Consider the following 25,536-nt stretch of genomic DNA (forward strand, 5'->3'; position numbering starts at 1 on the left):
TGCTGGGGTTTCTGGAGCAGCATGGGGAGTCCCGTGCTTTGAGTTAGTAGTTGACACCCTGCTTACAGCTAGTGACCTGTGAATGTAGCCTTAAGCGGAGCAGTAGGAGCCTGCCCCGCCCCGACGTCTGGCGCTACCTGCGCGCCCGCCGGCCGCCGACAGGGGGCGCCGTGGTGGCCGCGGACGCGCCCGGCCGCCCCTTCCGCCGCGGCAGGGGGCGCTGCGGTGCGGCAGGCTGCGCGCCCGCCGATCCCGCGGGGGTGTCGGAGGCGGCGCGGGGCCGCGTACATGCCCGAGCGGCGCCACCGGCAGCAACAATAGTGCGCGGCGGGCGGGGAGCGGCGGGCGCCGGAGCGCCGAGCCTCCCCCCCCCAATGGAGGGGTATTCGCTGGGGGTGAGCGTGTACTCCGCCCAGGGCGGCAGGAAATACATGGAGGACGTGACCCAGATCGTGGTGGAGCCCGAGCCGCCGGCCGAAGCGGAGCGCGGTGCCCCGCACAAAGGGGGAGCGGCGTCCGGAGGCCTGCGCGCCGCCGAGCCCCTCTCCGAGAGCGGCCGGCGGAGGGGAGGGAGCCCGCGAGCGACGGAGGAGGCAGCGCTGCCGCCCGGCCCCTGCTCCGACCGGCGCCCGCGCCGATCCGTGGCCTTCTTCGCCGTGTGCGACGGGCACGGCGGACGGGAGGCGGCCCAGTTCGCCCGGGAGAACCTGTGGGGCTTCATCAAGAAACAGAAGGGCTTCGGCTCGGCGAAGCCGGCCGAGGTGTGCGCGGCCCTGCGCAAGGGCTTCATCGCTTGCCACCGGGCCATGTGGAAAAAGCTGCGTAAGTTACGAACGATTGACGCCCTCCAGCACCCCCGCTCCCCCGGGCCCTCTACCCACCCGCCTGAGGCCCCGTAGCGCCGCCGGCTCACGGCCTTTTCCCCGGCCGTGCTTCCCCTTTGGGTCCCGCTTCTTCCAGCAGGGCCCTGTGGTGAGAACCGAGGGCACAGCGGACCCCCTTGTCCGCCTCCCGTTCCCCGTTTGCTGGTCTCCCTTGAGCGCGGGACATCTCGCTTTTAGCCGCCTTTTCCTCCCTCCGCCCGCTCCCTCCGCACTACTGTGAGCTGAGTGTTTCAAAGCCTCCCTCTATCTCCGTTTTGGAGCGGGGCATCCGCGCTGTTGGCAGCATCGACTCCGTCCGTGTGCAGGGAACGGGGAGGGTAGCGCAGGATGTTATCCGGGGTGTTGAGTCAAGTAACTCGGTATAACAAGAAAAACTGGAGAGCTTACTGAGGGAGGACACATTGTAGGATCGATGTGCTGTGTAGTGTGATGTGATTATAGAGCTGCAGTGAGTTCTCGAGGTGTTGCAAGCCGGATCTCTAAATTCGGTTTATTAGGAGGTCTTCATCTCGTTACCTTGATGGAGCTCGCCCTTAGATTTCCCTTGCCGAAAGTATCATGAAAAGGAAAAAAAAAGGTAATTTTAGCAAACTCAAATGGGCTGAGACAGTGTTTTTTTCCTTGTGCCTTCAATCCAACTGTTTCTGTAGAGTCCTGTTGGAAGGGTTCAAAATCTGGCTGTTCCACAAAGGCTAATCGTTTGCTCATACTGTATTATTTGAGCATTGGGAAGTATGTAGTGTACCTGCCAAAATAGAAAACAGTCAGTATCCTAAAGATTTATAGACTGTTTATTTAAGTGTAGTAGGATAGAAGTTGTCCTAAATAGGTAAGGGTAAAGGAGAGGAGAGTGACAAGACAGGTGACAGTAGTTCTTGTAGCCTTCCTCCTCGAGAAAGAGTGAGACTGCAGAATTGAGTTCTTGAAAGGAATTAACTTTTTTTCCTCGGTAAGGGGAAGATTATGGTTTAGAGTTTGGTTGTTGTTCATATATACTGTGTAAAGTGTGTGTATGTGCATGTCTTCGAAGGTCCCAGAAAGAGAAAATACAAGAACAGTGAACAAACCACATCTGGAGACAGGCAGGCAGGAGTGGGACACAGTACCATTGGGTCAGAAACAGACAGTGATGCTGACAGTGGGCTTGGAAGGTGAACATAAAAAGCAAGAATTGCACTCAGAGCACGGTGGGGTTTTAGCGAAGTGATGGGGTGGGGACATGCATTACTGTGTCAAAACAGTTTCATTTTCTTCTTCCTTTTTCTTGAATAGCAGAACAGAAGTTGTGTGAATGTCTGGTTCTTGAAAAGATACAGGGGAAGGTTGAGGCCACACTTGATACTGGGCAGAAAGGAAAGGGTGTAACTTTTAGAAGCACCCGAACTTGACCATAGCCTTCCTTGACTGGTGTGTGATCACCGGGGCTGTAGGATTGCATGGGGATTAGAAATACATGTGAATAAGGGAAGATGGGGGGGGGGGGGGGGCAGGGGGGAGAAGGCAGTAGTTTCATTTTCTGGATGCAGTTCCTTGATCTGTTATTTGTCACTGTAACTGTGTGTGAATGCAAGATGCAGAGAGTTGGAGTGACAGAATGCAGGAAATACTATTTTAGTAATGAGTGTTTAGCAAACAGTACCTGGGTTGTGGAACCAATTTAAATTGTTGTGGGAAACAACATAGCTCTGGCTGTGTGTGCTTGATGACGGTTTTAGGTAGGCTGTATGGTAAACTTCTACATAGCATGCTTGGGCTTACTGGTTTCTGCTGCATGTGCCTGACAGCTAGAGTTCTAGTGGACAAAAGCATCGCTATATTTGGTTTATAACTTCTCATGCAAGTTTTACTTAAGGTAAATAGTGCTCCATATCATCAACTGTAGAGCACATCTTTTACCATAATTTGGCAACTCTATGGACTTGAAAGGGAGACTGGGGATTTTGGTGTCTGGAAACGGGTGGGAAAATGGTTTGGATTTTTGGTGTATTTCCAGTTGTTGGCTGCTGGAAAAGCTCATACTCTGCTGCTTTGTTAGTTCTTGGAACCTGTGGGTCAACCCAGTGGCCATCTCTTGTGAAAAGAAACATTCTTGTGTGGAAAAGAAACACTGATCATGAGAGTGCCAGAAAAATTAAACCAGAAAAATACCCCTTTGTCATTGCTAATAATTTTCACCCTTAATTATATAGTAATAAATTTCTCTGTATTTGAAAGGGCTTCCGGAGTAAAAGTTCATGTTTGAAGCCTGTTCCTACACTTGGCAGTGGTAGGAAAGGTGTTTACAAGAAGTGTTCTCAGGAGGTCCCAGATTTTGAAGTGACTCTTCCGAGGATTGTGTAGGTTTATATTTCTTTGGTAATGAATTATTTGTATAGCTTGATACTATTAAAACATTTATTTCAGCGTGACTAGTTACAGTTTAGAGCTGTGTGATTCTGCTTTGGTTAGAACTCTTCCCATTAAATTTAATCAAAGCAATAGAAGTTCAATAGTATTTTCATCTCACGAAATAGCAAAGGTGGGTTGTAAATTTTCACTGCAAAAGGATTATTCTTAGACATATTGAAGAGTTTCTGTAATGTATTCTAATCTGTAAAGGGCCTGAACCACTTGAGGCAATGCAGACTTCCAGGATAATGTAAAGTTTTTAGGGTCTGGTGCTGTATTAAAAGTTCATATAGCATTTATTTTTTTTGAAAGTTTAACAAGAAATTTAGAACAAAAATAACCTAACTAAGGTATTGTAGTTAACCTGTATAAAACCAGGGACATCAAAATGAAATGTATTCCCTAGCAGGTTATGACTCCCAGAATAATATTGATTTGTTCTCAAAAAATGAACAGGAGCAGAACTTCCACATGCATGTTTTGAAGCACTGTATGTTTCAGATCCCACACCAACCATTGTGGAGATAGTGTTCTAACAGGAGAATGGATATTTGGTACATGAACTCTGAATAACTCTGAAAGATACAGCAAGGCCATGAGAGGCCTGAGGAAGCTTAAGCAAGCAAGAGAAGAAGAAGCTGGAATTCACTGGGTTATGAGAACTGTGGACTGTTGGCAAGCGTTTGAGGTCAAGTTCTCACACCTGTGCTTAACCAATTATATGTTAGTCACTAAGGGTCTTCAAGGCATGTATCCAATCATGATATGCCAAATTGCTGTAGGTGTGTGTAAGCAATAGTATATAAGGAGTCAATGCTTTGCAATAAATGGCTTTTTGGTCTGATAATATTGATCTGTATCTGAGTCCGTTCCATGGCAAACCATCATAAGGGAATTTGCTTTTTAGGCTGTGCCGGAGTATTTCTTTTTCTGTTACAGATGTGGTATCCAGGTGTAGAATCCATATTCTGGTGTAACAGATACTGTTTGGGATGGGTTGTTTTAAACCAGTTACTACCCATCTCTCCAGCCCATCCACCAGAAGAAGGGCGAATAAAGTAAGAAGTAAGAAGTGTATAAACAGCTTACAGTCCTGGAAGCTGCATGGGCTTGCTCCTTGAAACTGTCTACTGTTGTAAAGGGCAAACTGGATTATAAATGTGATAGCTTTAGATATCTTGAACACTTAGTGTGCCTTTTCTCATTTTCCTTTAATCTTCTTTCCTTGGAAGAGTGGGGAGTACATCTGCTGAACTGGAAGGTGTGGTATTTTGTGGGCAGGTATTGTGACAATCTGTAACAGGCAGTGCTTCTGGTACCCTGCTAGACGCAGATGGGATTTACCTCCTGCTCTCATTTCACATCAGCTGGGTCAGCGTGTGCTGCGATGTTTCATAACGATGGGATTTTTGGATGGAGAGCTTCCCAGCTGCAGTGGAGTTGTGCCCACTTGTTTTATAAAAGAGCTTGTAAAAGAAATATAAAGCTTTGATGGTAGTGTCCTATGCATGCTTGTTTTTAGGGGTTCCATTTAGTTTGCACTAAAATGTTTTTAAATGCAACCAAGTCAAGTTTTATGAAGCAAATCCATTTATACTTCTGTCCTAGGCAGCAGATGACAGTTTCATTTTGTCAGCTACAAAGGCAGCTGAGTTTACCAGTTCCAAGTTACAAAGCTGAGTGAAGGGCAGTGTTTTACAAGTGGGGGGGACAAATTGTTTTAGATGTCCTGTTGCTGGTTGTATGATTGCTAAAAACATGCTGTGTGGAGGAGTCTGGTAGGAGACTTCAGTTATAATGCTTGTGCTCAGAGGAAAGCTCAGCAGTTTTGACACTTTGGTTAATTTCTGACAAGATGAAATCTCTAAAGAAAGGAATATGCTGTGCTATATATAATACTTCTCTCTAAACAGGAGCAAGGCATAAACTAAAATCCCTTGGTGATAGGCATATCTAATTTCTGTTCTGTTGGAGCTTAAAACCTGAGGCTGCTGTATCATTCTTTTTCTCATAAGTGGGTGATTTCACTCTGCTCTTCACTCCCATAAAGACTGATTTGACTCTCTAATATATTTTATTGCTATTGAGGGGTTGTTGCACTGACAGAAACTCATTAGTTGCAGCTTGTTTTCTGTTAAGTGCACGGTTGAAGTCCTCATTACCACTTGGCTTCCTCCCTCATTTGCTTTCCATTTGGAATGTGTTAGATTTAATATCCACAGCTAAAATTGCCAGACAAAGTACTTCAATAAGCTGATTGAATGTTTGTGTTCTTGAAATAAAGCTTCTTCTAGGGAGAAAGCGTAGTTTAGTATTTAGAACACAAAGCTAGAACTCTGTTAGAACTTAAATGTTTAAATTACACTGGGTTTCTTGGTAGCTAACACTGAAGAAATGAGCTTTTATACTGCACAATTCTGCTTCTCCTTCATCATGTCTTCCACCCCTTCTCTTTCTTGTTGTGGGTTTCTGCACATCATTCAGTGGCCCTAGAACCTAAGTTCCTAATCTTTTGTTTCTCTTTGAAACTTCTGAAGTTTAAAATGCCTGTTTCTACAGAGGAGAAGGCCTTGTATTACTTCCTTCCCCCCGCCCCACCAGTGTTTGTTGTGCTATAGGAAAATAAATAATACAGTGCTTTGGCAGTCTGGCTTGGGTATTTCCTGCAAACAGAATGTGTATCATAGTGGAATTTTTATGTTGTGCTGTGTGAGTGTGACTTGTGAAGTGCAGAAGATAGAATGTGACAAGGAGATGAGTCTCCCTTCTGAGTTTGAAGACAGGAGTGGGTGCAGTGAGGAAGAAACATGAGGTTGCTGTTGACAGTAGAAATCAGCCGATAACTGGGAGCTTGAGTTCTGTTTTCTGAGGGTGCTGAAGTAGGGAGGAGGACTGGTATGGCTAATGTGTCTTAATTAGGATGTCGTCTCAGTCATTTGATGGAGTTTTGGAAGAAGATGAACTTGGGTGTGTAGACACAAAAATAGACAAGAAAAGGCATGAAAGAGAAATATGGATTGGACATAAATGGGGAAAGAGTGTTATGTGTTTTGAGGGCAAAACTGTTGAGAAAGGAGATTTCTGTAACCATGTGTAGTTCACACTAGTACAGGTATTTTGCTGTTCTGAATTTAAGGGATAACTTTTGCAGATTTGAAGTCGGCTTTTGAGTAGTGTACTTAAATTGTCTGCTTCATTCAGTCCTCCAGAAGGAAATGTGACTAAGGCTGTTGAGAAGTTACTCAAAATGTTGTTCAGCATATCAAAGTAAAATAGCAATTTCTTTCCTTCCGAGGGCTTTAGGAATGTCTAGAAAACCTGCCTGCCAGTAAAATGTCCAGAAAAATGACCTAATCTGTAACATTGCTACCTCTTCAGCCAGGGAAGTGAACAGTAGAGCTTAACAAAACACTGGATTGATCCTGTTCAGCACTCCAGGAGCACATCTCCCCCCATATTCTTGTAGTAGTGCTTAGAACTTGAAACCAGGAGACAGCTTTTTGACTCCTCTCAGTGCTTTGACACTGGCTTTATCTGTGTTAATTGAAGCTCTAGGTGGGGGAATGATGTTATGAAAGTGGGGGGGATCTGAGGGTACTGGTTTGGCTGGCCGTACTATAATTAAACACACCCTGTGTTGTAATGTTACACAAGGCTCTGTGGCACACCCTTCTCTTGAGCCTCAGAACGTTACCAGTTCCACAGAACTGAAACCAAAGGTATTCTTACTTGTTTTTGTTTTTAATCTCATTGCAGCAGAGTGGCCAAAGACCATGACAGGGCTCCCTAGCACATCGGGAACCACTGCCAGCGTGGTAATTATCCGTGGGTCAAAGATGTATGTTGCTCATGTTGGTGACTCAGGAGTGGTGCTGGGAGTCCAGGATGACCCCAAAGATGACTTCGTGAGAGCTGTGGAGGTGACACAGGACCACAAGCCAGAACTTCCCAAAGAAAGGGAGAGAATTGAAGGCCTTGGGGGCAGGTAACTGTCTGTGCTTTTTACTTCAGTTTTGGTCTCTGGTGCTATTTCTGTCTTTGCACTAGGCTTAAGCGTGCTTGTTTTGGAGGGGGGGGAGCAAGCAAGCTGGTGAATCTCATGGACTATTTATATTCCTTCCCTGCCTGTGCTCTGTGTTTTTTTCCTAGCTTGTTGAGGGATAAGTTAGTGTGATCTGTTGTGCTTTTTGCTGGTGATTTATGGTGTAAGCAAACTCTTCATTTCCTGGTGGATCAGGCAGCTGAGGTGTGGTTATAGTTCTAAATGTTCACTGAAAACTTTGAAAGTGGAGATATTGCTGTTTGGCCTATTTTTCATTAAATTCTGAGGAACCTGGGGGGAGAGGATTGCCTTGCCATAAAGATAATGAGATGAGCTCTGGTGTATCTGGTTTGTCAAAGGGTGGAAATGCAGCAGTTTTGACACAAAATACTCTAGTGTCTCCTGCATTCTGCATTGTTCCTGAGGTGACAATGGCAGCTGTTGAGTAGGCTCTCCAAAGCTTCTGTTAAGGAACATAAAATAATCTTAGATTTGAAACAAGATACTGTATTTGCCATGTTTAAATATACTCTGAAAATGTTAGAATACCATGTTTTAATGCATATTAGTAATTTCTTCACTGTCAGGAGCTGGCAGATGTTGGAACATCTCCGAGTTGTGGTTGATGTGTGCTCCTGTGACTGAGGAGGAAGGCTGGCAGGTTTGTCAGATGGCACTAATGTTTTGAGACAAACCTCAAGGCTCGCATTTGGCGTAGCTTCACAGGAGCTCTGTGTTCTTTTGCTCCGCAGTATGGCACCAGATGGATGGGCATGGTTTCCTTCTCTTGCAGTTCAGAGACAGATCACTGAAGGTTTTCCTGTTGACATCATCCATACGAGAACCCTGTCAGCTCATTAACCTTCAGACATTTGTATCTCTAGCAGGTGGAAGTTGATCAGTTACCTCTGTTGTAGCTTTTCAGGAAGGGTAATGTGCAGTTTTGCTAGGTTAGTACTTGCAAGTATATGGGTTCCCGAGTTGTGTATCTCAGAGACTGAAAGTCTCTGAAGCTTCAAAGAAGCATTCCCTGGAACTTTGCATCAACAGGAATTGTTAAATCTTATTCTATTCTTTTTAAAAATCTTTATTTTTGCTGGTTCTCCTGTGTTTCCCAGGCTGGCTGCTGCAGGCTTTTGTGGAGCAAATGGCAAGAGTGAGGTGGAACTATGCAGCTCTGCTTATTAATGTCCTCTCTTCCATGAAAGCAAATTGGGAAAAGTTAATGGGAGAGCATAATTGAATCTTGCATTAAAAATGCTATTTTCCTAGTTGACAGTGTATGAGCGTAGGATGAGGTGGTGTTTCTGATGGTGGCTGAGGTTAGCTTTGTGAGGTTATTCGTTGTACAAGTGGATGAGATGGATTTCTAGGATGTGATGTTTATGACTTTGTTGCACTGTGCATGCGAAGGATGGAGCTAAACATGCCCTTGTTGTTAAGGCCTTTGAAGTCTCAGGAAGTGCATCTTGAATAGCTTCAGTATGAGGAAACTTGAGGCTGTTCCAGAGCTTTTCAGTTTCTAATTACCAATGGCTGTTCCTTGGATAAAAGCTAGCTTTTAAGTATCTAGTTCTTAACTTTCTGGGACAAAGCTTTGCTAGTTCCTTGTTCCATTGCCTTTTCTTCCTTAATCATAGAATCATAGAAAGTTAGGGTTGTAAAGGACCTTAAGATCATAGGATCATAGAATAGTTAGGGTTGGAAAGGACCTTAAGATCATCCAGTTCCAACCCCCCCCTGCTATGGGCAAGGACACCTCACACTAAACCATGGCACCCAAGGCTCTGTCCAGCCTGGCCTTGAACACCACCAGGTATGGAGCATTCACAGCTTCCCTGGGCAACCCATTGCAGTACCTCAACACCCTCACAGTAAAGAATTTCTTCCTTATGTCCAATCTAAACTTCCCCTGTTTAAGCTTTAACCCGTTACCCCTTGTCCTATCACTACAGTTCCTAATGAAGATTCCCTCCCCAGCATCCTTATAGGCCCATACTGTCCTGTAGCTTTTCCTTCTAATGCCATTTATGAGAACTAAAACCAGTGCTGGGTGCCTTAGGGCAGGTGTTAACGTTCAAATGCAGAGCTGTTTCTTCCTATCTCCTGGTTTCAGCAGATAAATGACTATGAACAATTCCTCTTTTATATCTGCCTCATGTTGATGCACCTTTAAGGAAATCCCTACAGAGGGCTGTGCTCTGTTCTCTTTTGTTATTTTCAACTGCACTGTGCTGCTCCTCACTGCCAAACTTTGGCAGATGGAGAAAACTGAAGGAGGAACTACATGATTATTTCCACCCAAGTGAGTTGACGTTGATGGTCCTCATCTGAGGAAAGCAAATTCAGATCTGTTGTTTCTCTGACAGATTAAAAAGATACTTTCATCTGGTTGTTGCAGCCAGCCAGAATTTCTTCCAGGTCTTCATTCCCTTGCTTTTTCTCCTGTCCTTCATGTCCCACTTTTCCATTTGGCTTAATGTGGAATGAAGCTATCTAAGTGATACCGTGTGTTTTGAAATATTTAATTGTGCTGTGGACTTCCCTGCGGGTGCTGTCATTATTGACTCCATATTTGCATATTAAACCGGTTTTGTGTCATTGAAACCAACTTCTATGCTTTCATTTCCATTCCTTTTTAACCCCTGCTTCTTTCTGATGGATTTAGTGTGATCAACAAGTCTGGCGTGAATCGTGTTGTTTGGAAGAGGCCTTGCCTGACTCACAATGGCCCTGTGCGCCGCAGCACTGTCATCGACCAGATTCCCTTCCTGGCAGTTGCCAGAGCACTCGGTAAGTTGTTCCTGTGTCTGGGAAGTGAGACACTGCTGCATGCAGGCTACCAGAACTGGATTATACCCTGTTTGCCAAAACATCTGGTTTAGAAGGGGCTTGCTTGCCTTGATTACAAGGCCTTCTGAAAGTGTGGCTCTTCAAAAGGTGTTTTTAATATAATATGGATTTCATTTTTCAAATAAAGCTGTAGAAGGTGTCATTGGTGAGTGAAGGACTTGCCCTACAATGTGCTGTCAGACTCACAAGGATGGTACTTCCTCCCTGGGCAAACAAAAATGTACAAAGCAGAATGTGTCTCCAGGGTGGAGATCACATTTGTGTTTTACTGAAGTAATAAGACTGTATTTTTTGACTAGATGGTGGTAAGAGTAAGTTTTGCTGTGTAGCATATGAAATACTTTGGTCTTCCTTTTATGGTGGATCTGTTTTCTTTCAAGGCTTAGCATAGAATGAACAAAGGGATGAAAGTCAAGTCTGTGGTACATCTATAACTTGCCTGTGCTAGAGTATAAGTAATGGGAAACTATCTTTGATTAACACTTTATTCAAAGGTCAAAAAGGCATGTTACAGTACCTAGAAAACTTGCTAGAAATTGGTTTTGGGAAATACTTCATAATTCAATCTCTGGCTACTTCTTGTCCATGAGTGCTAGTGTTATCTGGTCAGATTTTTCCTTCAGTTTCCTTGTGGAATTCCAGTCTTGTGCAGTTCATCTTGTTTCCCTTTCCCCAGTGAAGAGTTTTCTACCCAGATATACCCAATAAAGGTTTGAATTTTTTTTGGCATCATGTTTTTTACCTGTGAAAACTCTCCTGTGACTTAATTTCTTCTTGGCAAGTTTGACAGTTATGCGATAGTGTTGTCAGTGTTCCTGGGTCAGTTGGCAGCGTGTCATGGGGACAGTCTGTTCTGGGACCATGGTCATCTTGATAATTGCATAGCATTACTGTGTCTCATTTCAAAGGCAGTGATACCCGCTTCACATGGCTTTGTCCAGTGTTAAGAAGAATGCTGCAGTGACAACTAATGTTGTAAATATGGCCATGTATGAAGGAAAGAGTCAAAGGCTAAAGAGGCTGAATAGGGATCTATCAATAACAATAAAGTTTGAATTTGATGGGATTTTTTTTCTGTATCTTTAAAATCCCAATTCTGTGTCATATTTTAGGCAAGATAGATGCTTATTTTATGGTTAGTAAAACTGACTCGAATAAATCCTTTGGAGTCAATAGATGACTAGGATCCTAATCTGCTGAGCTATGTATCCCTCTTCTCTCCTTTTCTGCACAAGGGTGTGTGTTCCTCATAGGGTACAAAATGTCTGTGCTTAATTATGACGAATCTTTATTCCTATGATTGTGAGTTTGTTGTTTGTCTAAACAGCTCAGTGACTTTTGATCTGACCCCTGTCAGCAAGTTGAACAAAAGGATTTGGCCTGGGGTTTGTGTGCAGATGGGAATTCAAGGAACGATGCATCTGTTAGCCCCCTCTTGCATTCTTTCCCCTATTGCATGTGGATGAAGAGGATTACTGGAGAGTTTCGGGTCCAAGAAATGAGGACATTTTTAACAGTTCTGAGTTTCAAAAAGCTAGCAGATTTGAAAGCTTAAAAGAGTGCTTTGGCATCTTCAAATCACAGAGAAATGGGTTTACGATGTGACAGTGTTGTGGTGTTTGCTGGCTCAAGGAGCCTCCTTGGCCTTTTCGCATCCCCTTCTGAGGAGGTATGACAAACCTCCTCGAAAAGGGAACACAGCTGCTTCACTCCCTAGGACCCAGATGGTGCACAGACGCTCACAGTTTGGAAACAGGATTTAACTTCTTTCTGAGGCCAGCATGCCCCTTACGCTGCTTACAAAAGACCTACCACGACTAAAGCCATTTGCATTCATGCTGCTGAGGCCTGCTCGACCTCTTGGCTGGCTCCCAGACTGCTACCCGGGTTGGCACAGTGTGGTCGTGCTGGAGCCTGGCCAAGCGGGGTAATGTCAGTGGTGACACATACTGGTTCCCAATACTCCAGTCAATCACACAGAGATCTAGCACAGTGATTCTTTTTGCTAAGTCCAAAATGGGTTGTTATTCTTGCAGAAATCCCAGACAGATCCCAGACTGGACAATAATTGCACAGTAATTTTTAGTAGGAGAGCAAGAGTCTCTGCACTGTGGAGAGGAACCTGGAGTTGTGAATTTACTGTCTTTAAAGTGGGAAGACTGATTTAAAATGCTAAAATTCAGAACATAGATTGGCTTTTTCTTTCCCTTTTAAGTTTGTCTTTCTTTAACAAAACTATACAATATTTTTGATTCAGTTTAATCCCTCATCCAGTCCTGAAGTCTGTTATTCCTCAGATGGAGTACAGCAGATGCTTTGGAAATAGAAGGACTAAAACACTGTGGAAAAGCTTTGCATTGGTTAAATAGTTGTTCAGCAGGCAGAATACTGGTGCAGTAAAAGTCCTGCTCAGATTGCTTCTGTTGCCATTTCTTTTACTGTTCTGATTGTATGTGTCTTTATGCTCTAAAATAAGCATGTGTGGTATGCACTTTTTATTACTACTGCTTTTCATAACAATATTGGCTGTATTTAAGTCACATTTAATTTAAATAACATTTATGTATAGCTCCATAACAAATCAGGATATTTAGGCTTCATGCTGTCTCTGTAAAGTATCTGTATGCTGCCTGTAGTGTATCCAGGGGTTTAAGTCTTCTAATGAAATAGTTTATAGTGTAGCAGAGTATTCTGCATTTTCAGGGTAGCTACTTCTGCTCTGACCTCTGTTGAGCAATGAAAACACCTTTTTTGATACCAATTTGCATTGTAATAGATACTTCGGAGCCCTGTGCAGTCTCAGAATTGTTAAACTCAGGACTTGCTACCTGTTCTGATCCGAAGAGCATTTTTCTTTCCTTAGAGTGTAATCACTTGAGTAAGCTTCCTGGCACTCACAGTTTCATGGTAACTGTCCATTTATCTGCCTGTCCCTAAACCAAGTGTGAGGTAACTCAAATTACGTGAATCCCCTTGTGTAAGGCAAAGCTCTGAGTGTGCAGATTGCCAGATACTGTAGAGCAGATGCTCAGGGCAACAAGACGTCATGTAACTTGTGTGTTTTGGATAGTCCATGTGTATCATTGCATCATCTATTAGTTATTGTCTCCCTGTGGAGACAGTATCTCCCTCTTGCAGTCAAGAAGGCATTGTAGACTCTGTGAGTGTACTTACAAGTGCATGTCTTGGGGAAAGAACGCTGAGAAGGGAAATAACCTACTCTATGTGTAACATAATGGCCAGATATGTAGTAGGAGGAAGATTACATTTCAGGTACACCATCTGTCCAAATAATTAACTTAGATCTACTTCTGGGATGATAAGTAGAAAGCTGTAAGTGTGCAAGATTGCGTGTGTTTTCTTCCCATGTGTTTAGCCCATTATGGAAATATGGAGTGAAGAGTTTAGATCTCTGGAACTCAGTTTTGAAGTAAAATCTGGCCATGTGTGTAACTTTAAAAGGTGGTATACCAAGCAGGGAAAGCACAGAAAACCTACAGTGCGAGCTCTGAATATCTGGTGATACAACTTGAAACAAGCACAAAATGGAAAAGCAAGTAGGCAAGTGGTGTGATTAATCACTAAGTTTTGTAGGTTGACTGTAAGTGCAACTTAAACTCACTGTAGCTTCCTTAAGTTGCTGTTTTTCAGCTGTCTCCCAGACCAGTTAAGTTGACTGGTAATGCCTGGTGGGATGGCAGCAATGGCTCTTGATTGGTTTTTAAATCATAGTAAATCAGATCTAAATCTGGTAAATCTTTTATGGACCTTTTTCCCCTCCTCCTCGCCTTTTCTTGGGATCTAATATAGAGCCAAGATCTGCAGCTGTCGAATGGGTTATGTAGTAAGGGATTGCCTAACAGTATTGTAGCTGTTTGTGTGTATGTGTGGGGTTTAAATTAACGAATGATGAAACCTGAACCAAGAACCTGTTAGTTAAATACTTCCATGTGGTAACATGAAGTATTTTTTCCTTTCTTTATATAAAAATGTAATAGATTCCCCCCCCCCCATATTTTAGATGGAGTGGCCTCCACCACAGAGGCTTTACTTTTTATAAGAGCATGAGTTTTCTTGCTGACCCCTGTACCGGAGCAGTAAATACTCAGTGCATGGTTCCTGCAGGCATGGTGGCCCTGTCAGTGACAGGTAAACTGTTTCCCAGAGCAATTTACTGGATGCCAGAATAGTTTGTGAAGCTTTTGAATGTACATACCATGAGACCCCAGAGAAGAGGGTATGGCTGACCTCAGATGATCTGAGTAGATCCTGTGTAAGCATTTTGGGTTTCCTTACATGATTCAGTTTTTGTAAGTTAACCAAATAAAATGGGCAGAGTTGCTACACAGTGTCTGCTGCTTAGTTCTTCCTTCCTGCTCCTTAGGAAGGAATGGAGATCAATCATATTGAATTGCATGAGCCTAGCAAGTTGTGCTGAAGTACTGTACAGCATTTTTCAGGTTATATTGGTAATAGCTTTTTTTAAATCTATATAAACCCAAGCAAACTGCAGTGCAAACTGAGGTGCATCTGTGATTCTAGTCTTGTCCTAGGGATGTGTGGCTCTAGCTTGTATAATTATTTTATCTCCCAAGACAATATATATAAGTATGCCTGTATAAAATGCAGAGCATGTGCTTTACTTTTTGGGTCTGTGTGTTACACTGGTCATGTGAAGCACATGTGGATCCATGTAGCTCAAATGAGAGAGCCTGGGGCTCTCTCCTTGGCAGGCTGGAGGTGGCTCCGTGTGCCTCTTCCTCTGTCTTCTCTAGCAGTGTAGAATAGCAATAATAAAACTTTTCTCCTAAAGGTAGAACTTTATCCAGGTTTAGTCAGTTCATTCTTCCAGTTTATCCCATGTCTTTAGGTAAGCAAATGCTGTCTACGATTGTCTTTTGAAGCCTGAAATTCCACCTTAGTGTTCATTTGAAGGATTTCATTCAAGGCCAGAAATTGCAGAGCTTTCTGTGTGCCAATGTAGCTCTTCCCCCTCTACTTTGGCATAGTTCTTGCAGGCTTTTCTCATGCAGTGTGCTGTGGTGTAGCCCGAGGCAGACACCTTTCTTTCTTTCTTGCCTGTGATTTTTGCCAACATGCAAGCAGAGATGAGCAGTCATGGTACAGACTGCCTTATAAGCAGCTTTTAATTCACCATTCATTTTAAATGCAATGAGTTGTTTAATTTGCTGCTGAAGTGCTGTTCTCTTGCCTGTGCTTTCCTTTTCTGTGTAACATTGAGGGTTGCATTCATTCAGCTGATTTGACTGAAATGATATGTAAGAGAAGCTCCTGAAGGAGTAGTGAAAGTGCTTCTGTGCAACTTTTCTGCTTCAGTTTTGTCACTGTCCCTCATGTCTCTAATCATTCCTGGGTTGTAAGACATTACCTTGCAGTCATCCTTAGACTGCTGTGAAGATGCCCTCTTGTGGCTATAGGACTGGGTTGCCATGACTTCTGGTGAAAACCTTTTCCGTCACAGCTCAGCCTGGATGGTTTTAAGTGGTTACCATCCCTATCTCTGCTGAGATTTGTCTCACTTCCTAGCAGCACTGTCTCATTGGCAGTGAAGAAAGGAAGTTCTGCAAGGCTTCTCTTTGTACTAACAGACCTTTTAGATAAAACTTTGATTTAAAAAGATCTGGCATTAATCAAACTGGGTTTTTGTTTAGGACTGAGTTATAAAAGTGAACTTCTTTCCCCTGTTAAAACCAAAAGATATTTTTGTATTTAAAACAGCATGCTCAGAAACGTAAATTAAAGGTTTGATTCATATGTAACTTCTGGACATGCTTTTGATATAAGCAGGCTTTGGGCTTAATACAGTCCAGTTTCCTTACACAATGGATGTTTCTGTTTGTAACATCAGTTACTTTCCTGGAAGCAGCTGAGTTACAAGCAGGGTTTGGTTTTTTTCCTCCTTTTATTTTAAAAGGTAATAGTAAGCAGGTAAGGTAGACAACACATTTGGACATAATTCTTCCAAGTAGCTAAATCGGTTTCCTGCTCCTTTAGTGTAATGATTTCAAGCATCTATTTTTCATTTTATAAGCTGCAATGTTATTTTTTGTCTAGATCCCTGTACACTGTTCTGGTTCAAGTCATGATTTAGAAACCAGTGTGGTTTTTCTGGAAGAAAGGGAAGGAGATATGTTAATATCTTTTTTTTTTTGTTTGGAAAACACACCCAAGCTTCACACCAAAGAAATGTTCCTGGTCTGTAAATTTTTACAGAAGAGGGTTGTTAAATGTTTGGGTTTTCATCTGGAACAAAAATAGTACAGCTCACCAAGTGAAGCCTGAGAACCTGGCATTCCCGTCTGTAATAGTAACCTCTGGCATATCACATCATCTTGCTATCTTGGCTTCCCAATCTGCTCAAGGGTCACTGGTCTGTCTGCTTCCTTTGGGACAGAATTAAAGATTTCCAAGCCTTTTGAAATGCCCAGGGAAAGGTATACTCTGCTTTCTGGCTTACTTGCCTCTCCCTTGTTCCTTCCCAGAATCATGCCAGAGGGTGTCAGGCAGAGTGACTCTTTCTTAGTTTGTCATCTCTTTCTCAGCCACTGTGGTGCTGTGCTCTCCAGTTGGCTAGGGGAAGATATATGGGTGACAGGAGTGTTCTATCTATGCAGCAGCTCTAAAAAGCATTGACTTAATCTGTGGTGCTCTGCCCTTTAGGAGAGAACTAACCTACTAAAATATAGTACCTCACCTCAGTGACAAGGGTTGGCTTTTCCTGGTTGAAAAGTCTCTGAGAATTACTCTCAAAAGTACTCTTCATACAGTCCTGTGCCAAAACAGCTCACCTGCCTGCTGGGTCTGTAGGTCTGTGGGAGCAGACTGACAGCAGCTTCACACTGAAGATAGTTTTCCTTGTTCTTTCTTTCTTTCTTTCTTTCTTTCTTTCTTTCTTTCTTTCTGTCTGTCTGTCTGCTGAGTAAGGCTGAAGAAAGGCTGAGTAAGGAAGAATCTGGATTTTTTCTGTGTGCCTCTAGCTTCACATAAACTTTGAGGAATTTTTCCTGGGTGAAAGAACAAAAGCTTTTATCTTTTTTTATTTATGTATTTCAGTTTGTGACATCCAGAGCTCCATTTGGCTTTCAGTAACTCCAGCCAAGTCTGGAATTGGTCTCACTGTGCTTTAGTGCTGCTCCATCTAACTTTAACTAAGTTGTTGTCTATTCTAAGAGATTTTTGAGCTTGAATAGGTGATGAGTACATTTGAATTTAAAACTCGTGGAGATACATTTCTTGCTGTACATTTGCAACAACCTTGGAATGCTGCTTTGAGAGAGGTGATGCTACAGGGGATTACTTGGAAGAATGCATTTTGCCAAAATAATGCATGTTTAATAAACCTAGTCTTTGAAACTCAGTCCTTGGACTAGTCTAGCTCCTCTTCACCATTTGCTTTCAGGAAAACTTACTTTCCTCTTGTGGTGTGTAATTTTCTCTCTTTCTGATCCCTCCTGCCCCCAGTTAAAAATGATGGTAGTGCTGTAGGGATGTTGATGTGTTGCAGATTTCATGGAATCACAGACTGGCTTGTTTTGGAAGGGACCTTAAAGCTCATCCGGTTCCAACCCGCTGCCACAGTCAGGGACACCTTGTGCTAGAGCAGGTTGCTCCAAGCCCTGTCCAACCTGGCCTTGAACATGGATTTGCACATGGATTCTGCCAAATACATGGACTGTTATTAACAGGTAGTCCAGCAGCCTTTCTAATGCAAGTCACACCATTCCATCTCTTAATTCCAGTGTCAAGCCCACACCTCATTGTGTAGTTCCCCCATGGCTTTCAGAAAGCAGCTCATTGTAGAGCAGAGGGACTGAGGTTGGAAGGCTTTCAAAGGCAACCAGGACAGCTGGGCTCTTGATCTGGGGTTTGGCCTGTGATTTGGGAGGGGTGGATTCATCCTGGGTGTTCCCAGAATCTCTGTGTGCCCTTCAGCATGTGTATAATCCTTGGAATCCTCTTATAACCATTGAGATATTCCCAATGATGCCCATGAGGAGCCTTCTTCCTCTTAGAGGAAGATTCACTGAAATCAGTGCACTGATTACTCAGCTGTCTTCTCAGGAAGAGCAGCAGATGGGCAGTGACATGTATGAAGATGAACCAAAATTAAATAGCATCAGGTTATTTTTATCGCACAGCACAGCTAATAACATTTGTCACTTCTCCTAAATGAGTATGAACAAACTAGCAAATCAGAGCATAAAACAATGATGCATGTTGGCAATTCATGCTGCTACTGATTCCAAGGTCTGGTTGCTGTAAGATTCCAAGCTCTTGTCTGTTTTACCTGCTGTGTCCCTAACAGGGATGATGGGAAGAACTCTCAGCGCATGAAGACTTTTATGGCAATTTCTATACAATAATTGTGCTGGAGCTCAGCTCTTCTGGTACACTATTTATTTTGATCTCCTTGCCAGCTGCTGGCTTTGTTGTGAGCCTGGGGAAGCAGAGTGCTCCTTTAGCCAAGCAGGCTGGGCTTTTAATTAGCACTTATTAGAAGCATGTGTTTCTGTCTGCTGCTGCTGCTGCACTGAAGGTGAATTGAGGCTTTAGTAAGGATGGACCCTCCATGCTGCTGTGTTGGAGTGGAGTAATTGAGTTGAAGTATCCCCTTTCCCCATTCTGGAAAAGTCTTTTCAACTGGTTGATAGCTTAAGGCAAAGCTAATGGAAGGAAGTATGAAGACAAAAAGCTTATTTATTATCTTTGAAAGGGTGGTGATGGACGTTGGAATAAGGCTGCAGCATGCTTGAGTTTTGATTCTTTTTAAATTGTCATGATTTTTCTTTTTAATTTAAATTTCTGTGTATTAATAAGTACAATCAGAAAGTGACAGCAGCAGAACAGGAACTGTGCTGAAATTACTGTGTCGGTGGCTTGAGACTGGTGGTAACTGCTTACATGAGAATGTTCTCGTGAGACCTCACCTGGAGCATTGTGTGCAGTTCTGGTGTCCTCAACATAAAAAGGACATGGAACTGTTGGAACAAGTCCAGAGGAGGCCACGAGGATGATCAGGGGACTGGAGCAGCTCCTGTATGAACACAGGCTGAGAAAGTTGGGGCTGTTCAGCCTGGAGAAGAGAAGGCTGCATGGAGACCTCATAGCAGCCTTCCAGTATCTGAAGGGGGCCTACAGGGATGCTGGGGAGGGACTCTTCATTAGGGACTGTAGTGATAGGACAAGGGGTAACGGGTTGAAACTTAAACAGCAGAGGTTTAGATTGAATCTAAGGAAGAAATTCTTTACTGTGAGAGTGGTGAGGCACTGGAATGTACCAGGGGGGTTGTGAATGCTGCATCCCTGGCAGTGTTCAGAGCCAGGTTGGATGAAACCTTGGGTGATATGGTTTAGTGTGAGGTGTCCCTGCCCATGGCAGGGAGGTTGGAACTAGATGATCTTAAGGTCCTTTCCAACCCTAACCATTCTATGATTCTGTATTTTCCAAGATTCATATTCCTATATGTAACATAACAACTCAAACCCACTTTATTCTTTGCTAGGTGATCTTTGGAGCTACGACTTCTACAGTGGTGAGTTTGTTGTATCTCCTGAACCTGACACTAGTGTGCACACCATTGATCCCCAGAAGCACAAATACATCATCCTTGGCAGTGATGGGCTGTGGAACATGATCCCTCCTCAAGATGCTATCTCCATGTGCCAGGATCATGAGGAGAAAAAATACCTGATGGTGAGAGGAGTGGCTATAAGTTGTTGTGGAAATTTAATACTTATTTCCTCTAAAAACTGTTTTGTCTCCCATGTATGGAAAGTACCTAACATAGCTTTGTATTTGTTGGCTGATACTGTGGTGGCATATACTGTCAGATATCATGGATGTCAGTGTTGTTTTAAATTACTTGGTTGTCATTTTAGGGGAGTTTGACTACCAGGGTGGTATCTGTGAGTAATAAAGCTGATAACATGTCCCTTCTCAAAGGAAGTTACACAAAATGTCTGAAAATTAAACTTATGTCACATTAAGACACATGTTACAATGCAAACAGTTTTTTATCAGCTTTTACGTGACTTGTACAAAGTTGCAGTTAATTTTGGTTTATTTTGCAAACCTTTCAAGAACTTACATAGTGGAGCATCTGAGCATCAGACTGTGAATACTCTGTAAACCTCTTGAGAGACTTCAGGAAAGACTGTAGGATGTGTTACAACCAGGCTATTTATGCAAGTCATTGCGTCAGTTCTGTGGTTTAAAGCATTTGTGTACGTGGATTCTACAGTAAACTGATTCTAAAGTGGTATTTTGTTAAGAAGAAAGATACATTTCAATTAATATTTCCTCTTGTGTTTCTGAATCAAGCTACTTCAGCACGTGATGTGTAGGAATGTATAACTGGGGCTGTGGCATGTAAACTGTTTGTCTTCCATTTATAATGTCAAGTGGATCTGATTGCTTTCTCTGTCCCTCTCTGTGAACACGAAGGGGGAGCACCGACAGTCCTGTGCCAAAATGCTGGTGAACAGAGCGCTGGGCCGGTGGAGGCAGCGTATGCTGCGAGCAGATAACACCAGTGCCATCGTCATCTGCATCTCACCACTGCAAGGGAGCAAGAGCAACTTGGAAAATGAAGAAGAATTGTATCTTAACTTGGCAGAGAGTCTCTGCTACAGCAGCCCTGATGTGAACAGCATGACGCCCTCCCGCTGCTGCACCCCACCCGTCAAGGTAACGGCTTTATTTAAGTGTTTTCAATGTTCCACTTTTGAGCATGTAGCTCAGTAAATAGAGAGCAGTCTCCTCTTTCTCCCCCTAGGAGTAATTTCTTCCTACACAGCTTTGATGTGTAGGAGTGGGGCAATGGTGTAGGCAGACCACTGCCAGTGATTGAAGTAGTACTGCTGGGAACTACTGGCCTGTCAACTTAAACAACTATCAACTTAAACCACTATTTGGTGTCACTTTTAGTTTGTGGCTGTATTTTGTTTGGTGGGGTTTCTTTTTTGGTTTGGGTTATTTTTTTGTGGTTGTTGTGTGTGTGTCGTCGTCCCCCCCCCCAACTCCCCCATGTTTTGGGGTGGTTTTGTTTTTTTTCCTCCTTTTTATCTTTGTTTTAAGCTTGTATTTTCATGTAACTGCAAAGGCCCGGGTGGTATCTGTGTCCAGATAACACATTTCATTTGCAGGGCAGTCATTTGAGAGCAGTCATCTGTCCGTAGCCTCAGTACTTCCCTAAACAAAGCCCTGGAGAAAGAAATGGACTTTTAATAATGTTTCTTGAAAGACTTTGGGACACCAAAGGCAGAGTATTATAGTCTTCTCAGAATTGCTGGGTTTAGGGATACAATGTTTTTATGACTGAACATCTCTTAGTAGCTTTTGATCTGTATTTCCTCCTTAATGTAGAAGAAATCCTTACTGTAACTTCATGCATATAGTTCACACAACTTTTAATGCACTCTTTCTTTGAAGTAAGTTTTCCAGGATCCCCCCAGATTCAAGTAGGCTGTTGAAAGAGAGGAATGGGACTATAGGGCTCAGAGATTTAAAAGAGAAATACACCAAACGCATCCGCTTAGAGAATAAGGTCAGGCTGCAGTTTCTTGAATGGTTTTATGAAGCTACTGTGCACAGAGTACCAAGTTCACATCTGTGCTCTGAATTCGGTTTTGCCTCTCAACGTTGAATAACTAACTCTGTTTTGGAGTAGGATTTGTATGTCTCTGATAAGGTTTAGACAAGTTCTGTCACACACTGTCTCTGCTCTCAAAGGGTAACATGGGTGAAATAATTATACTGATGCCTACGTGTGTTTTCTTTCCCCTCAGCTTTTAGAAGATGATCCGTGGCCACGGCTGAACGCTTCTGAGCCCATCCCTCCCCTCACGCATAGCAACATGATTTCAGAAAAGTATTTAGAGCTGCCAAACAAGATTGCCAAAAGCAATTTACCTCCATCAGGAGCGACACTGAAGGATTCAGGCCCACAGGAGGAGAAGTGCAGCAAAGCGCTGGCTTTGAGGATACATGAATCCTACAGCAATGGTCTGTCAGTCAGCCTCTCCCCTTCCAACTCTGCCAATTCAGGCATGGACCAAAAAGGCTTCAAGGTGTCCCCTAATGGCCAGACAAAAGCCCAGGATGCCGAGCGGGCACCCACGGCAAACTTTAAAAGGACATTGGAAGAATCCAACTCGGTCCCAGCAATGAAGAAGCCGAAGCGTGGCCCGAGCGTGCCACCAGCAGGCATGTCCACCACGGCACAGCGCAGAACCTCCAAGCTGGCCATGCGCCGCAACCTGCGCGGCCAGAAGAAGCTCAGCACCTCGCTTTTCCACCCGCCCCGGAAAGCAGTGTGTGTGTGCTGAGGGGCTGCTCTGGAGGAAGTGGATTCTGGTCTGGTTAGAATTGGAAAGTTGGTGCAGAAGTTTGGAAACTGTTCCTGTTTTATCGTTTTTTAAAGTAGAAACATTTTTTGGTATCCAACAGCTTTATCCCAGCCTTGTACTTGCTTGTATTATAACTGTGAATTTTGTAGATGTGTAGGGTATAAGTTGCTGTAAAATGTGTGTAAATTTGTATTCCTTCATATAAATGTAGTCAGTTTTTTTCCTTGTATAATTGTTACAGCGGGGCTAAACCTTGTTTAAAAAAAAATAATCCTTTTTGTTAATTTACTAAAGTGATGAATTTGTATACGCTTCTGGTGAGGAGAATTTCACAACTTTTTAACTAAAGTAAATTATTAAACAGAATGGCAGATATGTATTTTCGTAGTACTTATACGTTCCACCTAAAGTGTGTCTTTTAGAGAATACACTAGGTCTATATTTTGGTTTTAAATTTTAGATTTCTCTACTCAGAAATGAAATGTATGTGGAAGCAGAGGTGTTGAGCCTGGCTTTACACAGCTCAATGTCCAGTCCTTTATGTTAATTAAAATACTATGCAGTATCTTATTTAGTTGTATTTTTTGTAACATTAATTGTCAAAAGTATTTAGCAAAAAAAAGTGTGTGTTTTAAAACGCCAACTCCCAAGAGCATCTTATAAAGCCATTCCCATCCACTGTTACAAATGATGGCATTTTTAGCCAGGCATAAACGTGTGCCCTATGGAGGCTTGATTTTTCTGCTATTCCAATACTGATGGTGCTGCTAATCCCTTTCCACGTAAGTTCTTAAATTATTTTATGACTGTTTTCATTGATCTGTGGACCATGTGTATGTTCACCTAAATAAAACACGTTGAAGTTTGATGGGGGTGCCTTTTGGTTTTAATTTCAAGCTGAAGTTCCCTGGAGCACATTCATATTTATTTTCTATTTATTAACAATCCAATATTTTCTCCCCTTCTACACTGGGGCTTATGAAACAAGTCATCCCACGTAGTTTTATTACAGTTGATCATGGCACTTTATACGGAATGTTTAACTGTAGCAATATATAACCTGCATTATTTTTACTAATGGGGAAGTAAAAAGCCAGTATTTTATGCTGATGGCTGGTTATTTATAGCATCTAATTCTTTACTGCTGGAACAATAAAACACAGGTTGAAATCAGGGCTGCTCTCTCTCTCTGTTACCATGGTTACAGAAATCCTAGGGGAAGCATGAGCCTTCTGAAAATGTGGAATTCTCTTTCACCCATCCTGTGAAGGCAGCACCATTGTGCAGGATGAGAGGAATAGTCTCTGCAGGTAAGATCCTTCAAGGATTTCATTCTTGGTCTATGGGATGTACCTCACAGCTCATAATGTAAGTTTTGCTGTAAGTGATGTTGAAATGATACACCATAAATAGGGGAGCACACAGGGATAAGACAGCTTCATGTGCTTACCTTGCAGTGATCTTTGCAATGAGCCCAGTATTGTCTGATTGCAGTTTCATGACATTGAACCTTTTAAAGATGACTGGTCACAATAAAGATGTGAGTATAAGGCAGTGATTAGGTATCTGTATTGCTGCTTAGGATGTCCATAAAATACTACAGCAAATTCCCCAGGTTCATTGCTCTACATAGAAGCAAAATACAAATCTCCATCAGGTTCTGCTGCACTCAAACACGTGCCTCATCCTTCTGCATTTCTCACAACAGTTATAGCCTTGGGCTTCTCCAGCCGTAACTATTCTATGATTCTATAGTTGTGAATGCTCCATCCCTGGCAGTGTTCAAGGCCAGGTTGGACAGAGCCTGGGGTGATATGGTTTAGTGTGAGGTGTCCCTGCCCAGGGTAGGGGGGTTAGAACTGTATGATCTTAAGGTCCTTTCCAACCCTCACTATTCTATGATTCTGTGTTGGCTTTCCCCCTGTTTTAATGAACTGAAGCCCTACAGTTTTTCCTGGTAAAGCTGCAGACTGAGGGTAAATGTCAAACACTCAAAGTGACCCAAACTCACCTGCTGATACCACCTGGCAGTGGTTTATTGGGTGCTCTTTACCTGTCATTTGACTTCTCTGAAGTGAATTCATCAACCAAGTCTGAGTTATACCTGCTTTCTATTGTATCCTTGTGAAGTAAAGCTCCAAGGTGTACAGTTCTCCATCACCAGGATGCTGGCAGTGCACGGCCTCTAAAAGTAATAAATAAGAATTGTTTGTTGGGTTTTTTTTTCCTCCCCAGGGACAAACCTCCTTTGGGGCAACAACAGTGGGGCCTTCGCTTGCTGTTTCATGTTTTGCTCAGTCTAAAGGAGCAAATAGCATGCACTGTGTTCTGAAAATGGGCACATTGTTAAGGAGTGTGCCATGCTATGCTCCTCAGTTACTCATTTTAGACAATCTGTGGTTACAGAATGGCTTGGGTTGGGAGGCACCTTAAAGCTCATCCAGCTCCAACCCCAGCCACAGGCAGGACCCCTGCCACTGGAGCAGCTGCTCCAAGCCCCTGTGTCCAACCTGGCCTTGAGCACTGCCAGGGATGGGGCAGCCACAGCTTCTCTGGGCACCCTGTGCCAGCGCCTCAGCACCCTCACAGGGAACAGCTTCTGCCTTAGATCCAATCTCATTCCCCCCTCAGGCAGGTTCAAGCCATTCCCCCCCTTCAGTCCCTACAGGCCCCAAGCCCCCTCCGACGCCCCGCCCCCTCCTACGCCCCGCCCCCTCCTCTACGTCACCACGCCGGAGGTAAACACTGCGCGCTGGGCGGGGCCTTCCCCGCCAAATGTGCGCGTGACTCCGCATCGGCCCCGCGGCTCCGCCCCCGCCCACGTGCGCGGGACAGGCGCGGAGCTCTCGCGAGATCAGGATGTAAACAAAGCTGCGGGGGGGGGCTCGGGGGGGGGGGGTAGTGCCCGTTGCCTTTCGCCGTCTCAACCGAGCTCAGAGCGCAGCCGCCCGCCGTGTCCTCTGCGTCCCGCCCACCGCTGTGGGAGCGGGGCCGGGGATT

General features: G+C 43.6%; 1 protein-coding gene across 1 annotated transcript; it reads left to right on the top strand.

Moving 5' to 3' along the window:
- The first annotated feature begins 252 nt into the window (after positions 1–252).
- Positions 253–23,404, top strand: PPM1D (protein phosphatase, Mg2+/Mn2+ dependent 1D). The gene is made up of 6 exons (XM_034068873.1): positions 253–822; positions 7,029–7,257; positions 9,983–10,107; positions 19,692–19,882; positions 20,633–20,875; positions 21,976–23,404. The coding sequence occupies exons 1-6, from the start codon at positions 375–377 to the stop codon at positions 22,513–22,515; spliced, it is 1,776 nt and encodes a 591-aa protein (XP_033924764.1). The 5' UTR covers positions 253–374; the 3' UTR covers positions 22,516–23,404.
- Positions 23,405–25,536: the final 2,132 nt, after the last annotated feature.

The sequence above is a fragment of the Melopsittacus undulatus genome, chromosome 13 (genome assembly GCF_012275295.1).
Source record: "Melopsittacus undulatus isolate bMelUnd1 chromosome 13, bMelUnd1.mat.Z, whole genome shotgun sequence".
Classification (NCBI taxonomy): Eukaryota; Metazoa; Chordata; class Aves; order Psittaciformes; family Psittaculidae; genus Melopsittacus; species Melopsittacus undulatus.

Excerpts from the sequence above, each read along its gene's own strand:
- PPM1D (XM_034068873.1), top strand. The coding sequence starts at position 375 with ATGGAGGGGTATTCGCTGGGGGTGAGCGTGTACTCCGCCCAGGGCGGC. Across the intron at positions 823-7,028 it reads GGCCATGTGGAAAAAGCTGC|CAGAGTGGCCAAAGACCATG; the intron begins GTAAGTTACGAA and ends ATCTCATTGCAG. Across the intron at positions 10,108-19,691 it reads GGCAGTTGCCAGAGCACTCG|GTGATCTTTGGAGCTACGAC; the intron begins GTAAGTTGTTCC and ends ATTCTTTGCTAG.